This window comes from Heteronotia binoei, chromosome 5 (genome assembly GCF_032191835.1).
Source record: "Heteronotia binoei isolate CCM8104 ecotype False Entrance Well chromosome 5, APGP_CSIRO_Hbin_v1, whole genome shotgun sequence".
Lineage (NCBI taxonomy): Eukaryota > Metazoa > Chordata > Lepidosauria > Squamata > Gekkonidae > Heteronotia > Heteronotia binoei.
Window position 1 is genome coordinate 80,997,390 of NC_083227.1, and position 21,878 is coordinate 81,019,267.

At 41.8% G+C, this 21,878-nt stretch overlaps 1 protein-coding gene across 8 annotated transcripts in view; it reads right to left on the minus strand.

The window, feature by feature from the left end:
- PLXNA1 (plexin A1) overlaps positions 1–21,878 on the minus strand; it is a 483,656-nt gene that overhangs the window by 375,574 nt on the left and 86,204 nt on the right. For all 8 annotated transcript variants that reach the window (XM_060239681.1, XM_060239686.1, XM_060239682.1 and 5 more), the window contains exon 3: positions 13,177–13,359. In XM_060239681.1, coding sequence (XP_060095664.1) covers positions 13,177–13,359 — 183 coding nt within the window. The remainder of the gene's footprint in view (positions 1–13,176; positions 13,360–21,878) is intronic.

Sequence of the window (21,878 nt, forward strand, 5' to 3'; positions counted from 1 at the left end):
GCGTTTGAAAAACCCCCAACATCTTTCCATAGACGCCAGTCGCCAAAAAATCCACTCAGAGTCCTCTGAGGGGAAAAAAACTTTTTTGGGAAAGGCCCCGAAGGGCAGTCCAACAAACACACACACAAACTTTTTTTTTCTAACTATCTAAACTAACTATCTAACTATGTACGCTAAGAAAACAACAAACGGGCTGTATACAACGATAAAGGCAAAAAACCCGATATCTCACCGACCGGGGACATGAAAGGCAAACCTCTCCGCGCAGCGGTCAGAAAGGAACTGGTGGGATCCCAGCGCTGGCACCGGTGAGTATGCGTATTGGGACACCTGCGCATGCCCATTGGTGCCGAGCATGGAAAAATCCCAGGCTTTTCAGATACCGATTCGGGGATTGGCACAGGCGCTCTATCCCGTGAGTGTGAAGCACAGAGACCACGAAGAAGATCTTGGGCGAGCAGATGAGAACATGAACAGGCTTCTTGTGTTTTAATGGCTGACAGTAGATGGAATTTCTTCCCTCCCCCAAAATAAATAACAATGCAAAGGTGATAAAAGTTACTCTTGAGTCCAAGCATAGTGGGTAAGAAATTGACTCAGTTCAGCAGGATTCATGCAGCCCATTTTCATCATGTGGTCTACTTGCACCATTTCAGAATTAAAAATGGGCGGAGGTATTCCCGACTCATAAGAGTTTTTGTATGGTACTGGACTGTGTGTACAGAGTTTACCAGTTTGTACATGACTTCCAGAAATGATGTTTGGGCATAGAACCAACAAGAAAGAGAGGTACAGAGAATTGTTTCTCTTGATGAAGCAGCCTGGCTAAAGCAACACAGGCAAGGAAGTATAAAGAAGTGGCTTCTATGTAATGCCTACTACTAGAAGGCTATCTCCACAGTTTTTCACAATTGCAAAATTACCCAGTCCCTCATGGCAACCCCATGACTACAGAAATTAAGAGGCCAGTAAAGCAGACTGTAATGCAGATCACAATACAGGAAGTCTTCCAAAAATAACAATGTATCTTGTGACCAAAAAGTGACTGCTTCCCAGCTGAGATGACTCAAAAGGGGTTTCAGTGACTTGCACTGGCCTGCATAGCAACATGTTTTTTTAAAAAGGGGCTCCTCAGCACTTCTCTATTTGCAGCAGGGCTTCACTTTCTGTAGTACAGTTACATCATGAAATCTCAGTCATCACCTGCGTGGTTCCCATCTATTCCACTCCCCTTTACTTTTCTCCCAGTTCCATATAGTTATGCCATCACAACTGCACATGACCTTGCCCTCTCTCATCCAGAAACACAACACAGACTGGAAAGTCTTTCCCTGGGCAGACAGCCTTGGTGGCACCTCTCCTCAGTCAGCAGATAAAGCTTGTTTCCCTAGGAGGTATGGCTGCAATGTCTGTGCTCTCTTGTCCTCTGGCAGGATGGAAAGAGAGAAAGGAAGAAAGCTCAGATGCTTCAGTAATGGGGCCATGTCAGGTCGCTTGGAGACAATTTTTATTTGCCACAAGTATCAAGATACAAAACCACATAATGGCTTTTATTAGACCAACCTATATAACAGAACACAGTGTGCAAGTTTTCAACCTCTCCAGAACTCTTTTTCCAGCTGGATGTTAAAGTGAGGGGAAGAGATTTCTCAGGCATATTCATCAGCATCCTGTTTAAAGTGTTCTGCTGAAATCAATGGGCACAGGGCATGACTGGTATAAGGTTACACTTTTGGCATAAAGACAAAAAGGAAGTCATCCATTTGTTACTGAAATCATAACAACCAAAAGCTGATCTAATTTGTCTCAGATGCTATACAGAACACACAGGGCCCTTAAAAGGCCAAGAGTAAAAAAAATGCAATAGGCCTTATATTAACAATACTGGAGATTAATTTTTGTTGATACATACAGCAAAGTGAGTTTTTTTGACATGAACTCACAGCTGACTTATAGCAACCGCATGGTGTTTTCAAGGCAAGAGACATTCAGAGGTGGATTATCATTGCCTGCCTCCATGTCACTACCCTGGTATTCCTTGGAGGTCTCCATCCAAATACTGACCCCACTTAGCTTCTGAGATCCAACAAGATCAGGCTAGCCTGAGCTATCCAGGTCAGAGCAGCAAAGAATTAATGTAAACCAAATTATGGTAGTATTGCTTAGTGAAGGCCTTCACATTCTCTCCTCCAGCTGAAGTGTCCCTTTCTTTACCAGTTAAGATTGAATATTTCCAAACTATATAGATGATTGTGTAATTAAAGGGCTGGGTTGAAACATTGTTCAGTCTTTCTCTCCCTTCCTTTCTTTTTTCTTAAAAGAACAGCAGAGTTTCTATGGCTGCATTAACTTCAGGTAACCCGCATACCTCCATTTGTACATCATGGATTATCATAGTTAGAATGTAACTGCAAAACTCAACACAAGAAGGGAAGGGAAGGAGTGTGTACAGACCCGGAAACAAGCCAGGTTCATTCACACTTTTCCTTTACAGGGAATACAGTCTTTTAGGGTATATCTAGGTACCAAATTCCACACTTCTACAGTAGAGATTACTTAGGTTTTATTGCCAAAAGGTTTAACTGAGCAACTGTGTCTACTATATTTACTTAAGTATTTCTTTAAGCCAAAGGAGGTGCACAGATATTTTTACTTGAAGTGCCTTGAAAGGATGCTTATAATACTACTGAGACATTTCTACTGACCTCTGGTCTGGTACAATGCTACAGCATTATTTTATTAATTTAAAAGTGGTGAATAAAAGATACAAATCTATAAGTCTTAGATGCAAGACTGGAAGAAGATAAAACTTCTAAAGAAAAATTTGTACTTTATAAAAGCTTGATCTTTGTAATATGCTATATTTCTAGAATGGCACAAAGAACACCAGCTCATGATTGTTTAACTCTGAATAAATTTCTTACAAGTCCTTAAAAGAATGCACTGAAGCACTTGGGAGGGAGGGGTGAGAAAACTTTGGCAGGGGAAAGAATGAGAAAGATCATGTCACCTCCACATTCCTCAAAAAGGCAGGACTCTGTAGCCCTCAGAATGAGTTTTTTTAAAAAAAAGAACCCTGAAGCACTTCAGTATTCCACGGTGTTTTTAAATGATTTTTTTTAAAGAAATGAATGACTTTTTCTATAAAACTTTATAAATAGAGAAATCCTGCTTATTAAGGACCTCAGGGAGTAGGTCAGTGAAGTGGATGAAATTCTTTTATTTGCTGGTGGAAATTTCCAGTCTGTTGGTGTCTTGATGTTTTAAATACCACTTGTCTAAAAAATGTGGATGATTAAACCAGAGTTAAAAGAAGTAGAGATGTTAAAAGACTCAAATATGTCACCCCAGTTTCAACTTTGCTAGAAATACATACAGGAGTACATATATTTCAAAATGTTTCATGTTGACGGGGAACCAAAAAGAGGACATCCTGAGATCATTCTCTGAATTAAACCCTTTGTCCTTCCCTGTTTTCCTTCTAGATTTTAGATTCCAAAATTGACAAGTGAGTACATGAGAGATCAAGGCAATCCACCTCCCAGTATTGAGATGGGAAGAGGCACAAGGGAAATAGGGAGGGAGAGAAAGGGGGATGACAGAAGAAACAGGATGAGAAAGGGCAGGTCAGGGGCGAGGCTCCAGCTGCAACAGGTGCTGGCTAGCAGCCCATCTTCTGAGAAGCAACTGTTCACGGCATGTCTAGGGAAGCATTGCAACAGGCTAATCCCACAATTACCATCCCTGGGACAATGGGGATCTCTGTTTGCATCTGGCACTCCTCTGGACAAGTACAGAGGGGGAGCAGTGTATGGAGAGAAGAGCCTGCTGTCCATGGAGGGCTCAGACTCTAAAAGAGGGGCCCTGATCACCGTACAAGGACATGCGTTCAGAATTTTCTTTCAACCTGTCTTCTAGAGAAGGCTTGCCTTTCTTCCCCTTCAGTATGCAATAATGCGCAGACTGAGGCAGGAAGCAAAATTGTCCTCCATCAGACAACACAAGGAGTAGGATTTCTTCAGGCACAGATGTACTCATGGTTTCACAAGCACAGCCACTTTCCTTGTATGTCGGTTTCTGGGAGACACAAAAACCATGATGTAGCCTGGGCTTCTGAAAGGCCTATTCCAGTAGAAAGGTGTGGTTTCTTAATGGGGAGGGAAAGAGACATTCTTCTTTGTCATGGTATCAGATGTCTAAAGCAGTCAAAAGCATGTCTTGGGTCTGAGCCCTGTTATGTCCCAAATTAAGCCATAGCCTTTCCAGTCTTCCTTCATACAACTATCCTTCCAAACCCATTTTCCTTGTGAAACAACTAGTTCAGAAGATTTACAAGTAACAAACCAGGGTGTTGGGAGTCCCATTTTGAGAGGGGTCCAGGCCCAGGTCAGAAAAGCTGGTGCTGTGGAGATTCTTTCTAACCCTACAATTCTATGATCACTAACATCTAAAGTTACCTACCAAATACTCAGCTTTTGGGTCATACAGTGAGTAGGAAGAACAGAAGGAGCTGATATCAGGACTCAACTCAAGTGTAAGGCATGGTGATCAGATACAGTGCACTTGCCTGGTGATCATGTTCACCTCTAAAGTTCTCAGCATGCCTAATCCCTCTGGAAGTAGTACCAACTGCCTTGACCTCAGGTAACCAATGTTCCACCACTTTTACATGAGTACAGGAGGAAAAACAATCTCCTCCCCAGGGCAGCCACTAGCATTCAAGCAGTCAGGCTCAGAATTACCCAACAAGTAAGGCTTTCCATCCATAAAAGTATTTCTTAAAAATGCAATCTTTATCATTCTTTCTTTAAACCTGGCCATGGCATGCAACAAGGGGAGAAATGAATGCATTTCTGCGCACATGCAGATGTGATAATTCCTCACTTGCTGTAAGCATGTTAGCCAAACAGCCACATGAACATTCAGTGCCCATGATCACAACATGCCACTGCGATGCAAGCAAGGATCTGAGCATGTTCTGTGAGAATCTTTGCCAAATCACAACCTATCTTTTAAGAAACATATAGCTGTGACAAAGAATCCAGCTGGGAGTTCTTTCACCCATTACTCTTGTTCTTCACAGTTACCTTTCAAGAATGAGAGCCTGCATCATACATCTCCACTGTCCAATATCTGTGGGAAATAAAAACTGCAGCATTAAAACCAGGCAGCTCACTAATTGCTCAGGATCCCACAGCATTCTAGACTTCCATTCAGTTCATGTAAAACACCGGGTCAGCATTCCATTAGGTGGCAGCTCTCAAGGCAAAACCTGGCCTGACTGTTTGCTGAACACACAGAGGCAACAGACAGGCGAAGTGTTTTTTAGCCCAGCCACTCCTCTAGCCCTACATTCCTTTTCAAGAACTGCATCTGTGCCACCTCTTGTTGTGGAAGGATAGAAACCTGAGAAGGGAAGCAGATTTTCCGGCTACACAGTGCCAGGCTCGGCATTTGGCCAAGGTGACAAAGGGAAATGCTAACATAAGTTCTATTGCTTAGAAGCGAAGAGACTAAGAACCATGCCAGGACACAGAACACTGCAGATGGGCTCTGTACAAGCTGCATGCATGGCCACTTTTTTGCCCCATGACTCCGACTATTCCTCATCTGCTGTAGCCTGGGCCTGCCAAGCGCATGGCAATCCTGTCACCCTACATAAAGTTTACCCACTATTCCTGGTCCCCCCCCCCATTTCACCCTGCAGGAGCTGCTGTGTCTCACAAAAAGACCTATGGAAACTCATTTAAATAGAGCCTATTTTAGTGCATTAAATGTAGGAACACTAAAGAGTCCACTTATTAAGCATGGGTGGTAAAAGTGGTGTCTGGATATCGAAAAGCCCCAAGGAAATCAGAATTCCAGTTCCACACAGAGTCCTTCCTGCACCTCCCAGTTTTTCCCCAGCTGCAATCCCCTCTCAGCTGTCCCCTCCATCTGTGAATTCTGCAGATAGTGCATTCTCAATCTATGCATCTTTGTAGTTCAACAGACATCTCCACCCCTACATCATCATTATCACTCCACACCTTGGGGAGGCAAGGAGGAGGCAGGTTGGAAGAACTGTCTTCCTGCTAGAGCTGCAGAGACAGCCAGAGGCAGGGTCTGATTGCACCAGGCTCCCTAGGAGGATCAGGTAACTGCTGAGACAGCATCTCTCCCATCATACAAGCCCAGCCAGACAGCACTTGCTAAAGGAAGCTGGTGCTCTCGGCACCACACAAGCTCCCCACACTAGTACTTCAAGGTAAAAGTAGGAGACACAGATCACTACACAGTGATATATATGCACACACACGCACACTCCAGCAGGGTTAAGCTCCTGTCCAGCTCTGCTGCAACTGCAAGGGCAGCTAAATCCTATTAGTTCCTCTACCAGCACCCTGCAATGCTTTGTTCCCCACATCTACCTATTTGCAAGTTCTTGTATATTCTTTAGGACAGGGAGATGCTGGTAATTTTGCAAAATGAAACAGAACTTGAGTTTTGCATTGATGCTGTAATGCAGAGAGCAGAGGGTCTTCTACACAGCCACTCACTACTGATACAATTGGGAAATTATCAGAATGCAAGGCTGTTCCCCTCTATATCAACTACTGTATTGTGCCAGGAGGGTATGAGGTGCCTAACAGCAGGTACAACTATGTGTGTTCTCTCTCAACTTGGTAAAAATCAGAGGCTCCTGCATCTTTTGCTGGACATTAGCTTCTACTGCCCTGCCAAGAAGGCTATCAAACTGGCAGGGAGTGAGCACAATCGGCAGGGAGTGAGGGGAGAATTTACGTGAAGAGGCAGAACATAGAAAGTATATGAGAACAGGAACAAACTGCCACCTCGGGGAAAAATTTGCCAGACAAAAAGCAATCATCAGCAATCACCAGGGATAAATAACTGGATGCGTAGTACACTGTCTCAATGGTTTCATCAGTCCTCCTCCCACACTTCCTCTACAGACTCAAATGCGACTCTACCAGCAGAGAACTATTTAAAACCTGCAATTTGGAATAAGAGGAAGAGAGGCTGGCAAAATCAAGACACTAGTCACTTCAGACCACATATTGATCAGAAAAGGATGTCTTCTGATTTCTTCTTCTAGCCTCTGCACAGCCCAATTCGTAACAACCCTCTCACCCTCCATTTGGGCCAAAGATCACCAGCCATTCCAGAGTCCTCCTTGGTCAGAAGAAGAAGGCATGAAATGCCAAGAATCAAGAACAGGTGTTAATGTTAGAAAGTGTATGAAAAATCTCCCAGGTGCATGAATGGACAAAGACATTGAGAGCCTGGATTCCAAATGGTAACCAACCCTAAAATCAACTGACTGTCTACTTGGTCCATCTACCTTATATAAACAACACAGAAAAGTCTATGGACTGACCACTAAGAAAGCCTCTTCCTTTTTTTGTACTGTTTGGGAGCTGCTTGAGAGATGCTCTATATCAGGGGTGGCCAAACTGCGGCTCGAGAGCCACATGTGGCTCTTTCAGACATATTGGTGTGGCTCTCGAAGCCCCCACCTACCCCGTCAGCTGATTTGGAAAAAGCATTTCTCTCTTTAAATCACTTCAGCCCAGTCAGCGGCTTGGAGAATGCATTTAAAGTTGCTTTTATTTCACATCTCCCTCCCTCCATTTGCCTTCCTTCCTTCCTTCCTTCCTTCCTTCCTTCCTTCCTTCCTTCCTTCCTTCCTTCCTTCCTTCCTTCCTTCCTTCCTTCCTTCCTTCCTTCCTTCCTTCCTTCCTTCCTGTCTCGTGGCTCTCAAATATCTGACATTCATGTCTTTCAGCTCTCAAACATCTGCTATTTATTCTATGTGGCTTTTACATTAAGCAAGTTTGGCCACCCCTGCTCTTTATATTATGCTGTTTTTAATAATAATAATAATAATAATAATAATAATAATAATAATAATAATAATAAATTTTTATTTATACCCCGCCCTCCCCTCCTAGGCAGGCTCAGGGTGGCTTACAGGACATGGTATAAACCATGTTATAACAATAAAAACAAGATAATACAATTACAATACAATTCATAAATTAAATATTATTAAATAAATAATCTAAAACCAGTATAACTTAATTGTGCCACAATCTTAATATGTACAAAGATGGCTTGATGTTACTACCAGGTTCTATTTTAGAAAGTTAGTTGGAAGAGGGCGGTTTTACAAGCCCTACAGAACTGATTGAGATCCCGTAGGGCCCGTACCTCCTCCGGTAGCTGGTCCCACCACTGGGGTGCCTGTATCGAGAAGGCCTGCTCTCTAGTTTTTGAGCCATAGCAACTGCCCACTCCAAATATCTGCAGTACAACATAAGAACAATCCATGCTGGATCAGACCAGTGGTCCACCTAGTCCAGAAGCCTGTCTCAAGCAATGGCCAACCAGTTCCTCTGGAGGTCCAACAACAGAGCACAGAGGACAAAGCCTTCCCCTGATGTTGCTGCTTGGCGCTGGGATTCAAAAGTTGACTGCCTCTGAACATGGAGGTTCTTTTAGTCACTATGACCTCTCCTCCATTAACCTGTCTAATGTGGCCTGTGGTCATCACTACATCCTATGGGAGCAAAGTCTACATTTTAATCATTCATTGTGCAAAGAAGTATATCCTTGGCTTCATGGGATGCCCTCAAGATCTAGTATTTTGGGAGAGGGAAAAAAAGCTTTCTTTGGAGGGGGGTGGAAATACTTGTTCCATCCTTCAAACCTTAGGAAGAACATAACTTGTGAAACAAACTAGGTCCAACAAACTGTTCCAGACAACAAACAGGATAAGGCTAAGCACAAGTGGATACTCTTCACAGTCACTCTTAAGTAACTCTTCCTCATAGATGTTCCCAGTTATTCCTGTTATAATCAATACTGGAGTACGGCAGTTCATATCAAGGATCTGAGACTATCTTTGAATGATGACTACAAACTATGAGACCACTTTCTATTGGTCTGTGTTCTGATCCAATACATTCCTTCATTTCTTATAGTTCTTTGTGCACCACAACAGTTGCCTTTCCTTAGATCTATCACCGGGGGGTTGTAGAGAAAGCCAGCAGGAACTTATTTGCATATTAGGCCACACACCCCTGACACCAAGCCAGCCGGAACTGCATTCCTGTGAATTTCTGCTCAAAAAAAGCCCTGTCTAGCACACAGAAGTCACAGAGAAAACAGAGCAAAGACAGAGAAAACTGTCTGTAAAACACATTTGCACATTCCTATCCTGTTCCAGAAGCCTGCAGAATCTGTTTAACCAGAAATATAGTGGGCAACTGAAATATACACCCATGCCATAGGAAGCAATGCCTGTCTCAAAACTTCCTCAAAAATGTATCAGTCCAACATAACAGGCAATTTACATAATTCACTACATACCCACATATAAACTTTGACAAATGGATTATTGTGAATACACACGTGGGGTCTACACCACCTTAACCACATTTCCTAAAATGACCCTATTGCTTGGACTAGAGCCAGACACTGCATTCCAGAGCCACTTAACTAGAAACCAGCATCTTGTTTATTCTCATGTCTACAGAAGTAAATACTGGTTTTCTTGCAGTAGGCAAACACTGCTCACAGACAGATGACTCCAAGAAAGGAGAAACAGCAAGTTCAGTGTGCGGAACATTCCATCTCTCTGTGCACTGAGATATAAACGGACAACCCACTCCAGTGAGAGACAGAAGACTTGAGCAGCAAGTTCTTGTGCTGGCTATATTTAAGGAAGGAATGTGACCTTGTGTGAGCTATTGTGTCTGTTTCTTCATTCATAAAATGGGAATCATGTCACTAGTAGATCCTCAAGTCACAGAACAGTGACCAAATAATGAACATACATTAGTACATTGCCCAATAACATCAAACCTTCAACAACAGAATACATCTCCAGTCTCACATTTAGGAAGCAGTGCACTGATCAGTCCTTCTAAAACATAGCCCAGTGGGGCCACCTCACACATAAATACAGCAACACATGCTTTTTAAATACAAGTAATAAAATGTACAGTAGAGATGAGCAATTCTTAAAAGTTTAGGTTTTTTTCTTAATTGTGAATATGTACATTTTCTTCTGTTACTGTATTATCTATTTTTTCACTGGATTTAATGGGAAACATAATTCCAGCTGTTACTGTTATGTCACCCCGATACCACATGAAACAAAGCCATTTTCAGGGACTGTACTCTTTACCCTAGGTATCCTTCCTGCCAAATTTTAGGCAGATAGTGTTTTCATGTTATAGGCACAGGAAGATATTTGGCAATCTGAGAAAGATCCCTGATAGTCTGAGAAACAGTATAACTGAGCAGGACACAGAAAATATATACAGGAACACATGCATGCATACAGGTGTTCTCTTGAAACTGCAACTCCATAGGGTAGAAATATTGCCAAATGTTGTGAACCCATTACTTCAATTTGAAACTCCCGGTTTCTGACATGAATTCCCCCTCAGGATGAAACTGCAGCTGTCTTTTTTGATGGCCACAGTAATGAAATCTGTTGGAATTATGATGATTAAAATTGATAGTTTTTAATCCGTTATATATAGATGCCATAAAATGTCTGTAAAAACACCACGGAACAAATAAATGACACACAACAAACACATGAATTGGAAACATCAGCAAGGAAAATGGACAAAACAAAAGCCACCAATACCAGCACAAAAAGGGGAAAATAAGGGTTTTAGATCCCTACACAGAAGATGCACAGATTAAACTGATCAACCACTGCGAGAAGCAGGATACTCAACCAGATAGACCAATTGTCTCATCCTGCAGAACTCTTCTCATGTTCTTAATTTTTTTTTAAAAAAGTAAAATTACAACTACTATTAATAGTAATTTATTATATGCATCATGGAACAAAACATAACTTATAGGGGGGGTTATGTGTTACAGACCATAGTGGTCCACATACTACTGAGAAGCTGCATAGATCCCGCTTCCCAAAGCTGCAACAGCCCGCTCCCCAAAAGGCTCTGTCATCTGTTTTATGCCAGCTTGGGGGAGAGTCAGGAAGATACTTAGGAGATACTGAAATCTGATACTGCCACCTGTAGTATTTAGAATTTTTCATGTGTAATACGGTATTTAAAATTTTTAATGCATAATATGGTTTTAATTTTATTAACTGGTTTTGGTTATGTATTATACCAACTGATTGTTGTTACCACTTTGAGCCCATCTGTGGGGAGGATGGGTTATAAATCTAAAATAATTGATAGATGATTGGACGGATGGATGGACGGACGGACAGACAGACAGACAGATAGATATCGGGAAAGTCAAGTGCAGTATGTTAACCTCCTTAACCAGGGCCCACTGTTTGCCTGTGATTCAGGCATGGTAAGAAAATGTTTAAGCAGCACCATAGAACAGAAATGCTCAAGCAGGACCAATGCATAGAATCAAAGCTTTCCCTAATCCAGTAAGCCAGCAATGCCGTTGGTGTAAGTGCTGTGGAAGGAAACAATCAGAGAAATCTGATGGCAAGTTCTGGGAAGTTCTGATAACTGGAAAACATTTCTACCAGTTGTGTTATCTGTTGGCTTAACCACTTCTCTTCCCTCTCAGTGACCTCAGCAAACAACATTCAGCCAAGCTCAGGAAGAAAATATATTTCAAACTGTTGCTGAATGTTATTATTTTTAAATCGCTTTTCAATGTAACAACACTGAAAGAGAGAGAGGGGGTTGTTTGGTTACTACTAGATTACTTAATATCCTCTTTAAAAATGCATGAGAAATTGGATATAGTTGCAAGTAATCTGGTTGAACTGTATCCTCTTTATAGAAAGGTCAAGGCACATTCAGTAGTTTATATCAATTCCCAGAAATAGTTATTACATCCTTATTACATTCTTGAATATTTATTACATCTCATTTTTTATTACTTTCTCAAGCAACTAATATATTTAAGGCTAACACTTTCACAACAATCCACCCTGTACCTTCCCCTCTGTGTCCAAATTCACAAGGAAGTAAACTAGCTTGTATATAAACAAATATTTGCAATTTTGGAAAATTAGAAGCTTAGATCGGGGGGGGTGGGGCGGGGAAGATAAAAGCAAAAACTCAAAATTTCAGACCATTCCTTAGTTTGGAATTTGAATCATAGAATCAGCTTGTCTTGGCTTAAGAGGGACTCCCTACCAGGTTGAGTACTTCCAGCAGCATTCCAAGGCCCTAAATACAACTTTGCTCAGTTAAAAATGCAGTTAATACTGGCAGTGTTTACACAGGGAATATCCAGCTGTAATTATAGGAATGATGTTATAATAACAGGAAATCCATGCCCTGTGGAGATACTGAGGAGGAGTCTTTCAGATATTTGCTAATCATCACCAACAAGAATCTTTTGTGTAGTTTGAAAAGGATGATCTTCTCTCTCCCCCACACCCCACACCCTGTGGACTTGGATCCACAGATGGTTTAAATCATTCACACCAGCATATTCTGCAGCCTTCAAGACAGACATTTATTCATGTTCAGTTATAGAATTATTTGGCCCTTCTTGTTGAAAGAGCAGAATCATTGTCCACAGGGATTTCTCCCCAAGATGTGCCTGCTTAATATAACGCAGTCAGTAGAGTACAGCAGTGCTGCAGATACAAGGAAGGAAACAGAGAGGCAACTTCATGACAAAGGTGGACAAAGCATGAATGATGGTCAGGACAAGACAAAGTGTGAATGATGGTCAGGACAACTGCTAAAGTAACTAAAAAGAACCGTGTCTACCCTCTGCAGATTCCCAAAATAGACTAGCCAGATCCTCTATTTGCTCTTTATCTCAGGAGACTTCCTGCATAGTTCTCAAGACATGAAGAAAAGCCATCTGGTACTAGCAAAAGCATACATAGTACATTTTAAAAAAATCCCTGCTGTGTATTATCACTGTCCTAGGAGTACATGAGGGCCAGTGCTTCAACTGAAGGTACACTTAGGCAGAAGGGATATTAGAAACACATGCAAGAGTTGTTCAAGGCCAAATTCTTCCATACAGAAATAGTTTCAAAAGTCATTAAGGATGTAAGCGGAAGGAAATCTCTGCCCTTTCCATTCTATCATTCTCACCTCTGGCTCTAACTTCTAACACACAAAGCATCTTGCTCCATCAAGGCTGGAGAACAGAAACCTGCAAAATCATTGCCATCCCAAAGGGGCCACCTACCTTTTTGATCTTGCCACTTCTTGTCCCAGCGAAAACAACGGTGTGCCCACGGTAGTCATAAGCAGCTACTGATGTCATGCCATCTTCCTTGTCCACAAACAGAGGCACACCTTCAATGGTGACTGTCCCGCCCAATGGTTGGTTAAAATCCTGCCCACAGAAATTGTCATCAATTTGCAGAGGCTGTAGTAGAGAAAAGTAAGGGGGGAAACACAAAGACATTAGCTGTTTGACAGTATTTCATCATACCATGTTAATGGCTGCTAGTGAAAACAAGCTCTGAAAATCTGCAAATTCACCACAAATGATATAAACAGAAAATTTTGGTTTCTGGAGCAGATGGTGCTGTATAGGGAACTTCCAATGGACAGGGAGTTTGGTCACCTTGCTCCTCGCAACTTTTCATTCCTTCCAGTGTTTCCCAAATGGCCCAAGGGCACCGTCTCATTTCAACTCAGTGCTTTAAATATACCCCCAAACTTCACATATGTAACATATAACTATTACGTCTCACACAAATTCATTCAAAGTTTCCATCACTTATTCATATTTTTCTTTTCAGAGTCTTTTTTTTTTTAAAAAGAATGGAAAATGGAAACAGTTGCTGAGTGCAAGGAAAGCAATGGAATAAAACGTAAAGTGAATAAATTTGTATCTCTGTAGTTCCTGTATCTTAAGTTTCTACTACAAAAAATCAACTGCCCAACATCATAAATTTCTGCAGGAAAAAATTCATGAATGAGCTAATTCATGTGTTACTACATATTGCTACATATTAAAACTGATTGCACAGAGGCCTATGCCCTGTAATGCATGAAAATTATTTTTTTTTCTTCTTTGTTAACTGTGAAAACAAGCTATAGAAGACAGCAATTGGTTAAATGTCCTTCCAACACATTCCTGCCTCTCTTTCAGGAGCAGCACTAGAAAATTGCACATTCTCTTTCTGTTTTACCTAGGGCCATATTCACTTACATAGTTACACCTATATTTTAGGCATCTTTAGGATACAGATGTAAGGGCCAGAGTGTGGAAGGGAGGGTCAACATGCCTGAAAGTCACACTGCTTTCCTACTGTTCCATGAGGCTAGCTGACCTAGGGAAAATATAAGTGAGCACCAAGGAAAATAAAGAGTAGCTGAATCTCCATTTCAAGTGTGATACACCAGTCCTGGAATGGGGGTCAAGGAAGCAGAGACAGAATACCACAGAAATCACAGCAGCAAAATTCACCAGGGACCACTTTTACCTTTTGTTGTTCAGCCTATGGAAAAGTGAAAGAATTGGCAGGTATGTGGGGTCAGCACTCTTTTGAGGAACCATCCATTGAAAGAATATAAGAAAGAATTAGGGTAAGTGGCAATAAATTCTGCGCTCACAGGAAGAAGCACTTTTTAAAAAATGACTGCCTGGTCCTTTTGCTGCTTTCTTCAGCAGTTTACAGAGTAATCAGCAGGAAGAATATTCATGCAGTGGAACAGGATACAGAGAAAGGAAGGTTGCAAATACAATCGACCGATCATTAGCTCATCTGATAAAACAGACGCTGGCCTTAATGTGATAAAAATTAGAAGAAAAGTAAAAACCAGGTTGGTAAGATCAACACCTCTCTCATCTAGTTAATCTTTTTTCTGGTGGTCCAAGACACAGAGGACACTGGTCTGCTTTGACTAGTGCAATCCTGCTGAAACGTTAAGCAAAACAGCTCCCTATATGACAGATTATTTTGAAATAAGTGCTTACAGTTCTTCTGCGCTTTGTAGAGACCTTACAAGCTCAATCCTTACAAGAATGGCTCACAATCTAATAGTTATGGAACAAGAAAGAAAGAACAATGGAGGAGGGAAGAAAATACACAGATTCAGAGATCAGATACATTCCCTTAGAAAGCAAAGGCTATGAAGGGACCTAGCAGTAGCTAGCTGAATTAGTTGGAGTTACAGAGAGATACCATCTGTCTTTTCCTGCACTAAAGAAAGCTGCCAGACACCTAAACTCAGTTCCTGAATATATATAAATGTTGCTATCTATCTATCTATCTATCTATCTACCTACCTACCTACCTACCTATCTAAGAACATAAGAGAAGCCATGTTGGATCAGGCCAATGGCCCATCCAGTCCAACACTCTGTGCCACACAGTGTCCAAAAAAATTTATACACACACACACATACATATACACACTGTGGCTAATAGCCACCGATGGACCTCTGCTCCATATTTTTATCTAACCCCCTCTTGAAGCTGGCTATGCTTGTAGCTGCTACCACCTCCTTTTATCCATTCTCACCCGACTGCTCAGCAATTTCATCGAATGCCCACGAGTTCTTGTATTGTGAGAAAGGGAGAAAAGTACTTCTTTCTCTACCTTCATCCCATGCATAATCTTGTAAACCTCTATCATGTCACCCCGCAGTCGACGTTTCTCCAAGCTAAAGAGCCCCAAGCGTTTTAACCTTTCTTCATAGGGAAAGTGTTCCAAACCTTTAATCATTCTAGTTGCCCTTTTCTGCACTTTTTCCAATGCTATAATATTTTTTTTGAGGTGCGGTGACCGGAATTGCACACAGTATTCCGAATGAGACCGCATCATCGATTTATACAGGGGCATTATGATACTGGCTGATTTGTTTTCAGTTCCCTTCCTAATAATTCCCAGCATGACGTTGTCCTTTTTTTATTGCAATTGCACACTGTCTTGACATTTTCAGTGAGTTATCTACCACAACCCCAAGATCTCTCTTGGTCAGTCTCTGCCAGTTCACACCCCATCAACTTGTATTTGTAGCTGGGATTCTTGGCCCCAATGTGCATTACTTTGCACTTGGCCACATTGAACCTCATCTGCCACGTTGACGCCCACTCACCCAGCCACAACAGATCCCTTTGGAGTTCCTCACAATCCTCTCTGGTTCTTACCACCCTGAACAATTTAGTGTCATCTGCAAACTTTGCCACTTCACTGCTTAATCTTAACTCCAAATCATTTATGAACAAGTTAAAGAGCATGGGACCCAGTACTGAACCCTGCAGCACTGCACTGCTTACCATCCTCCACTGCGAAGACTGCCCATTTATACTCACTCTCTGCTTCCTATTAATTAGCCAGTTTTTGATCCACAAAAGGACCTGTCCTTTTACTCCATGACTCTTGAGCTTACTAAGGAGCCTTTAGAACATAAGAACATAAGAGAAGCCATGTTATTGCAGGCCAATGGCCCATCCAGTCCAACACTCTGTGCCACACAGTGGCAAAAAGATTTTATATATATATACACACACACACACACACACACACTGTGGCTAATAGCCACTGATGGACCTCTGCTCCATATTTTTATCTAAACCCCTCTTGAAGGTGGCTATGCTTGTGGCCACCACCACCTCCTGTGGCAGTGAATTCTACATGTTAATCACCCTTTGGGTGAAGAAGTACTTCCTTTTATCCATTTTAACCTGTCTGCTCAGCAATTTCATCGAATGCCCACGAGTTCTTGTATTGTGAGAAAGGGAGAAAAGTACTTCTTTCTCTACTTTCTCCATCTCATGCATAATCTTGTAAACCTCTATCATGTCACCCCGCAGTCGACGATTCTCCAAGCTAAAGAGTCCCAAGCGTTTCAACCTTTCTTCATAGGGAAAGTGTTCCAGCCCTTTAATCATTCTAGTTGCCTTTTCTGAACTTTCTCCAATGCTATAATATCCTTTTTGAGGTGCGGCGACCAGAACTGCACACAGTACTCCAAATGAGACCGCACCATCGATTTATACAGGGGCATTATGATACTGGCTGATTTGTTTTCAGTTCCCTTCCTAATAATTCCCAGCATGGTGTTGGCCTCTTTTATTGCAAATGCACACTGTCTTGACATTTTCAGTGAGTTATCTACCATGACCCCAAGATCTCTCTCTTGGTCAGTCTCTGCCAGTTCATTGATGAGGAACTTTATCAAAAGCTTTCTGGAAGTCAAGGTAAACAATATCTATTGGGTCTCCTTTGTCCACATGTTTGTTCACCCCTTCAAAGAAATGTAACTGGTTAGTGAGGCAAGATCTTCCCTTACAGAACCCATGCTGAGTCTTCCTCAATAACTTGTGTTCATCAATGTGCCTACTCATTCTGTCCTTGATAATGGTTTCTACCAACTTTCCCGGTATTGAAGTCAGACTGACTGGCCTGTAATTTCCTGGATCTCCTCTGGAATCCTTTTTAAAGACAGGGGTGACATTTGCTACCTTCCAGTCCTCAAGAACGGAGGCAGATTTTAATGAAAGATTACATATTTTTGTTAGGATATCCACAAGTTCAACTTCGAGTTCTTTCAGAACTCTTGTATGTATGCCATCCGGACCTGATGACTTACTAGTTTTTAATTCATCTATCAGTTGTAGGACTTCCTCTCTTGTCACCTCAATCTGACTCAGGTCTTTCAACACCCCTTCCAAAATTAGCAGTTCTGGAGCAGGCAAACACTTCTCATCTTCCACAGTGAAGATGGAGGCAAAAAATGCATTCAGCTTCTCAGCCATTTCCCTACCCTCCTTCAGTAATCCTTTGACCCCTTGGTCATCCAAAGGCCCCACTGCCTCTCTGGCTGGTTTCTTGCTTCTAATATATTTGAAGAAATTTTTATTGTTGGTCTTTATGTTTTTTACAATATGCTCCTCATAGTCCCTTTTTGCCTGCCTGATCACAGTCTTGCATTTGATTTGCCACATCCTGTGTTCCCTTTTATTAATCTCATTTGGACTAGCTTTCCACTGCTTAAAGGAGTCCTTCTTACCTTTTTCCATTACTTTGTTTGTTAACCATGCAGGCCTTCTCTTATACCTGTTTGTGACTTTCCTAACTTGTGGTATATATTTTATCTGAGCTTCTATGATTGTAGTTTTAAATAGCCTCCAAGCTTCCCCAAGGGTTTTGACTGTATTTACCTTTCCTTTCAATTTCCTCTTCACATGCCTCCTCATCTCAGAGAATTTACCCCTTTTAAAGTTAAACGTGGTTATGCTGGTCTTTTGGGGCAACTATCTATTTATACAAACGGTGATATCAAGAACATTATGGTCACCTACCATCTGTTGTATACAGTAAGTATAGTGTCATGAAGGTGGTTATGGCATTACTAAGAATTTTCCCTGCCATTTTGCAGGAGCCAAGATGCATGAGCTAAGCTGGCCCTCTAGAAGGAAGGCCTTGGCGTGTATACTTCAAACCAGCACCAGTTGAGAAAAATTTTTGTTGGCTTTTATCATAGTCACAAGGATTCCTTGCATGACTCTTCACATCTGTGCTACAGCGCCCAAGGGAAATGGCACTATGTAATTCCACCTGTGTCCTTTCCAAATCTCCCTCAGGTCACTCCTAAGTAGGGAATGTTGTATTTCACCAACTGTAACAGGAACTGGCATGAAAGCTGTACACACACGCATGATCACTACAGAATGTATCCAGATACACTGCTTTCTGCCATTTCAGATGGAACATTTGCCACATCCTGTCCTAATCAGCTAGGCCTTGTGTCTATACAGATGCTGAACAGCTTGGACACTCTGTTCCAGACAGAGACACAATTCAACAGGGGATAAAGTGTGTCCTATTCACAAAACAGTTGTGAGGCATTAAAGGAGAGAGGAGAGAAAGACTGGTATTTATTCCTTTCAGAGTGCAGTTTTAGCAAACTACCCCCAGAGGGAATGCCAAGTTTAGTAAGGCTTGTCCATCCATGCTTGTCACACTAGTGACAAATGGTAAGAATATCATGGCCTACATTTCATATGCATTTATAGAAAGGCATGTGTCAGGACAATATGGACTCCGTATCACAGGGGGCGCCCCATTCCTCACTGTTCGTAGAAGACTACAGGGAATAAGACTAGCCTCCTGTAAGGCCCCTTTGTGTGCATGCATAAACATACACTCCTCCTGCTAGCTAGGATTCTTCTAATCTGACATATGTTTCTGTGGCCAGTCACCTGAGTGAGGAAGATAATTTGGTCCCCTACCCTGTTTCACAATATTTACTCAGGCTTTTGAGATCCACCCATGTTATATCCCCCAGGCAGGGTCTATTAGTTAGCTGGCTACCTCCCTCATCCCTGGTTTTACTCAGACAGACACTTTCTCCATTCAGCCATTGTCTTTCATCATACCCTGCTGTCAAGTCAATTGTCTTTCATCATACCCTGCTGTCGTCAAGTGGAACAACCTAATTAAGCTGCATTTTAAACTTCTTCATCTCATAGCTGGGGCAACAGCAGGACCTAGAAGAACCCTAGACCCAAGATGAGCATATTTTTGAACTTCAGGGGAGTAAGAAACAGAGGACAGGGAGGGGGACAATTTAAATGAGCTGTCAAGATGAGGAGATAAATACTCTCTCTTTTGATCTGGAGCCCTGCCAAGGGAGGGGCAGAAAAACTACTGGAGCAGAAACTCTGAAGGCTAGCTGGCCTCTTAAGATTTGTTGATCCAGAATGAGAGGCCATGGAAGAAACAAATTCTTGAGCATTCTTTTTTGGATTTATAGGAGCAAAAGGACAAATTTCAGCCTAGAAGAGAATCAGAACCCTCTGGATTTTAACCTCAAAAATATGTGTGTTTTGGCAGATGCACCTCATGTCTACACCTCTTTCAACGTTTTAAAGTTTTAATTGCATTGGAAAACTGTGGATGTTGTTTCCATTAAATCATTGTGATTTTCGGTTATCATGTTTCTATGCAGAGCCAGTGTGGCGTAATAGTAAGACGACTCAGGTTGAAGTCCCCACTGTTCCATGGAACCCTCAATAGTCCTGTCACACCCCCTCAACCTTAACTTACCTTTCAAGGCTGTTGTGAGGATAAAAGGAAAGAGGGAACAATGAAAGCCACTTAGGGCCCCTCTTGGGAGAAAGGCAAGATATAAATGAACAAAAATTTCTATAGTTATAGGTAGAGTCATCTTGGATTGGCTTCCCACTTTTAAGTAATGTTGCAAGAGTTATGAAAATTGAGATTCTCTTGGCTGAGCTAAACAGGAAATTCACATATTCGAAGCTTGCTTCTTTCACTTCTATGGAGACAGTGTCATTGTCCCACTTAGTGGTAGACATTCTCCACGATTGTTTCCTGTCTGGGTTTCAAAGTGAACCGATATTATACCAAGTGTTCAAAAAAAGCTATTGTTTAAACTGAATAGCCAACATTGGTTCTAAGATCCACCTGTCACTGACACGGTCTGCTGTGACTGACCCAGACAGCAAGCCCATTATCCTAGTTATGGAATGATTTTATGGAACAGGGGAAGACCAACTGGATTCTCATACTCTTCTGATCTCACTGTGAACCTACAAGGCCTCTCTTATCTCTCTGCACAGCTAACAAATGCAGAATAAACTATGTAAAAGAAGCAAATGCGCACTATTAATAGCAGTAACAGAATCAATCTTTTTTAGATACAACATTTGTGTTTAGTTGGCACAGAAATACATAGAATACACAGTCCTGAGAACAGCACAGTCCAGTTTCTAGGGCAGTGATTCTAGCACGCTAAGTTTAGATTTGCATAGGTCGTATCCAAACAAGGGGCTAGTAGGTTTGCCAGCAACTTGGAGGAAAAAATATTCTGTGCTTTTAATATAGAGTCTTAATGTTTGTGGAAATTGCATGGAGGAAAGTAATATCATTTGGTAAATACCAGCACATTAAGCTTCTGTTAAAGGAACAGGATACTTTTTCTTCAGGCAGTTGCCAATCCTACTGGTTGAGGGTCCTTAGCTGCCAACCAGCAGGGCTGGATCTAGACAGGGGGGGCAGAGGGAGGTGCTTGCCCAGGGCGTCGACAAAGGGCCCATAAGATAGAATGGGCCCATAAGAGTGTGTCATTTTTTAATTTTGCCCCCCTCAAAAAACTTGTAGATCCGGTCCTGCCAACCAGCAGCTGTCTCCAGAGTTGAAAATAATTAATTAAAAAAATTACAAAGCAAAACCACCCAGAAACAGGAGGTGATTAGGGTCCAGACCACTGATTCTCAAACTTTTTGAGTGGGCCCCACTGTTCAACTCACTGTACTTTTCAGGACTTAAGTCACCACACTACACTTCCCTTCTCCCCAGTATGAAGTTCAGGAATCTCTCAGTGTTTAACCCAGAAAGCTTTTTAGAGTAAATATAAATACATATCACTACTGAGCAACAAGATATATATTCATGGCCATTTTGCATATTCTGCAGAGGCAAACCCAAATTTGCCACTAAGCCTCATGGATTGTCCTCTCCAAGCTCACACACCATTCCTTCTTTTCCTTCCAGGCCTCGCAACCCATTTGTGAGGGAGTTACAACCCAATTTGGGGTTCAAGAACCATTTATCTAAACCAGGGTCACCAACACGATGCCCAGATGCCTGCATACCAGGATGCCTGCCAACATCTTTTCTGGCATCCACCAAGTGTTTTTTGAAAGAGGGCAAGGTCAGGTTGGGCTCTTGCCCAGAAAGACTTCTGATTGGCCACTGAACATTTAATTGGTTTTGCAGATTTGTAAAACTTGCTTTGGCAGCAGCTTCCATCACAGCACAAGGCATTTCACTGTGTAAGTAGTCTGTATACGAGGAAATATTTTAAGCAATAAGTACATTTTTAAAGGCATCCTGTTTAATAGAGCTTCTGCCTGAAATGTTGAAGAGTTACTATTACAATTATATATGAGCCCACTTCTT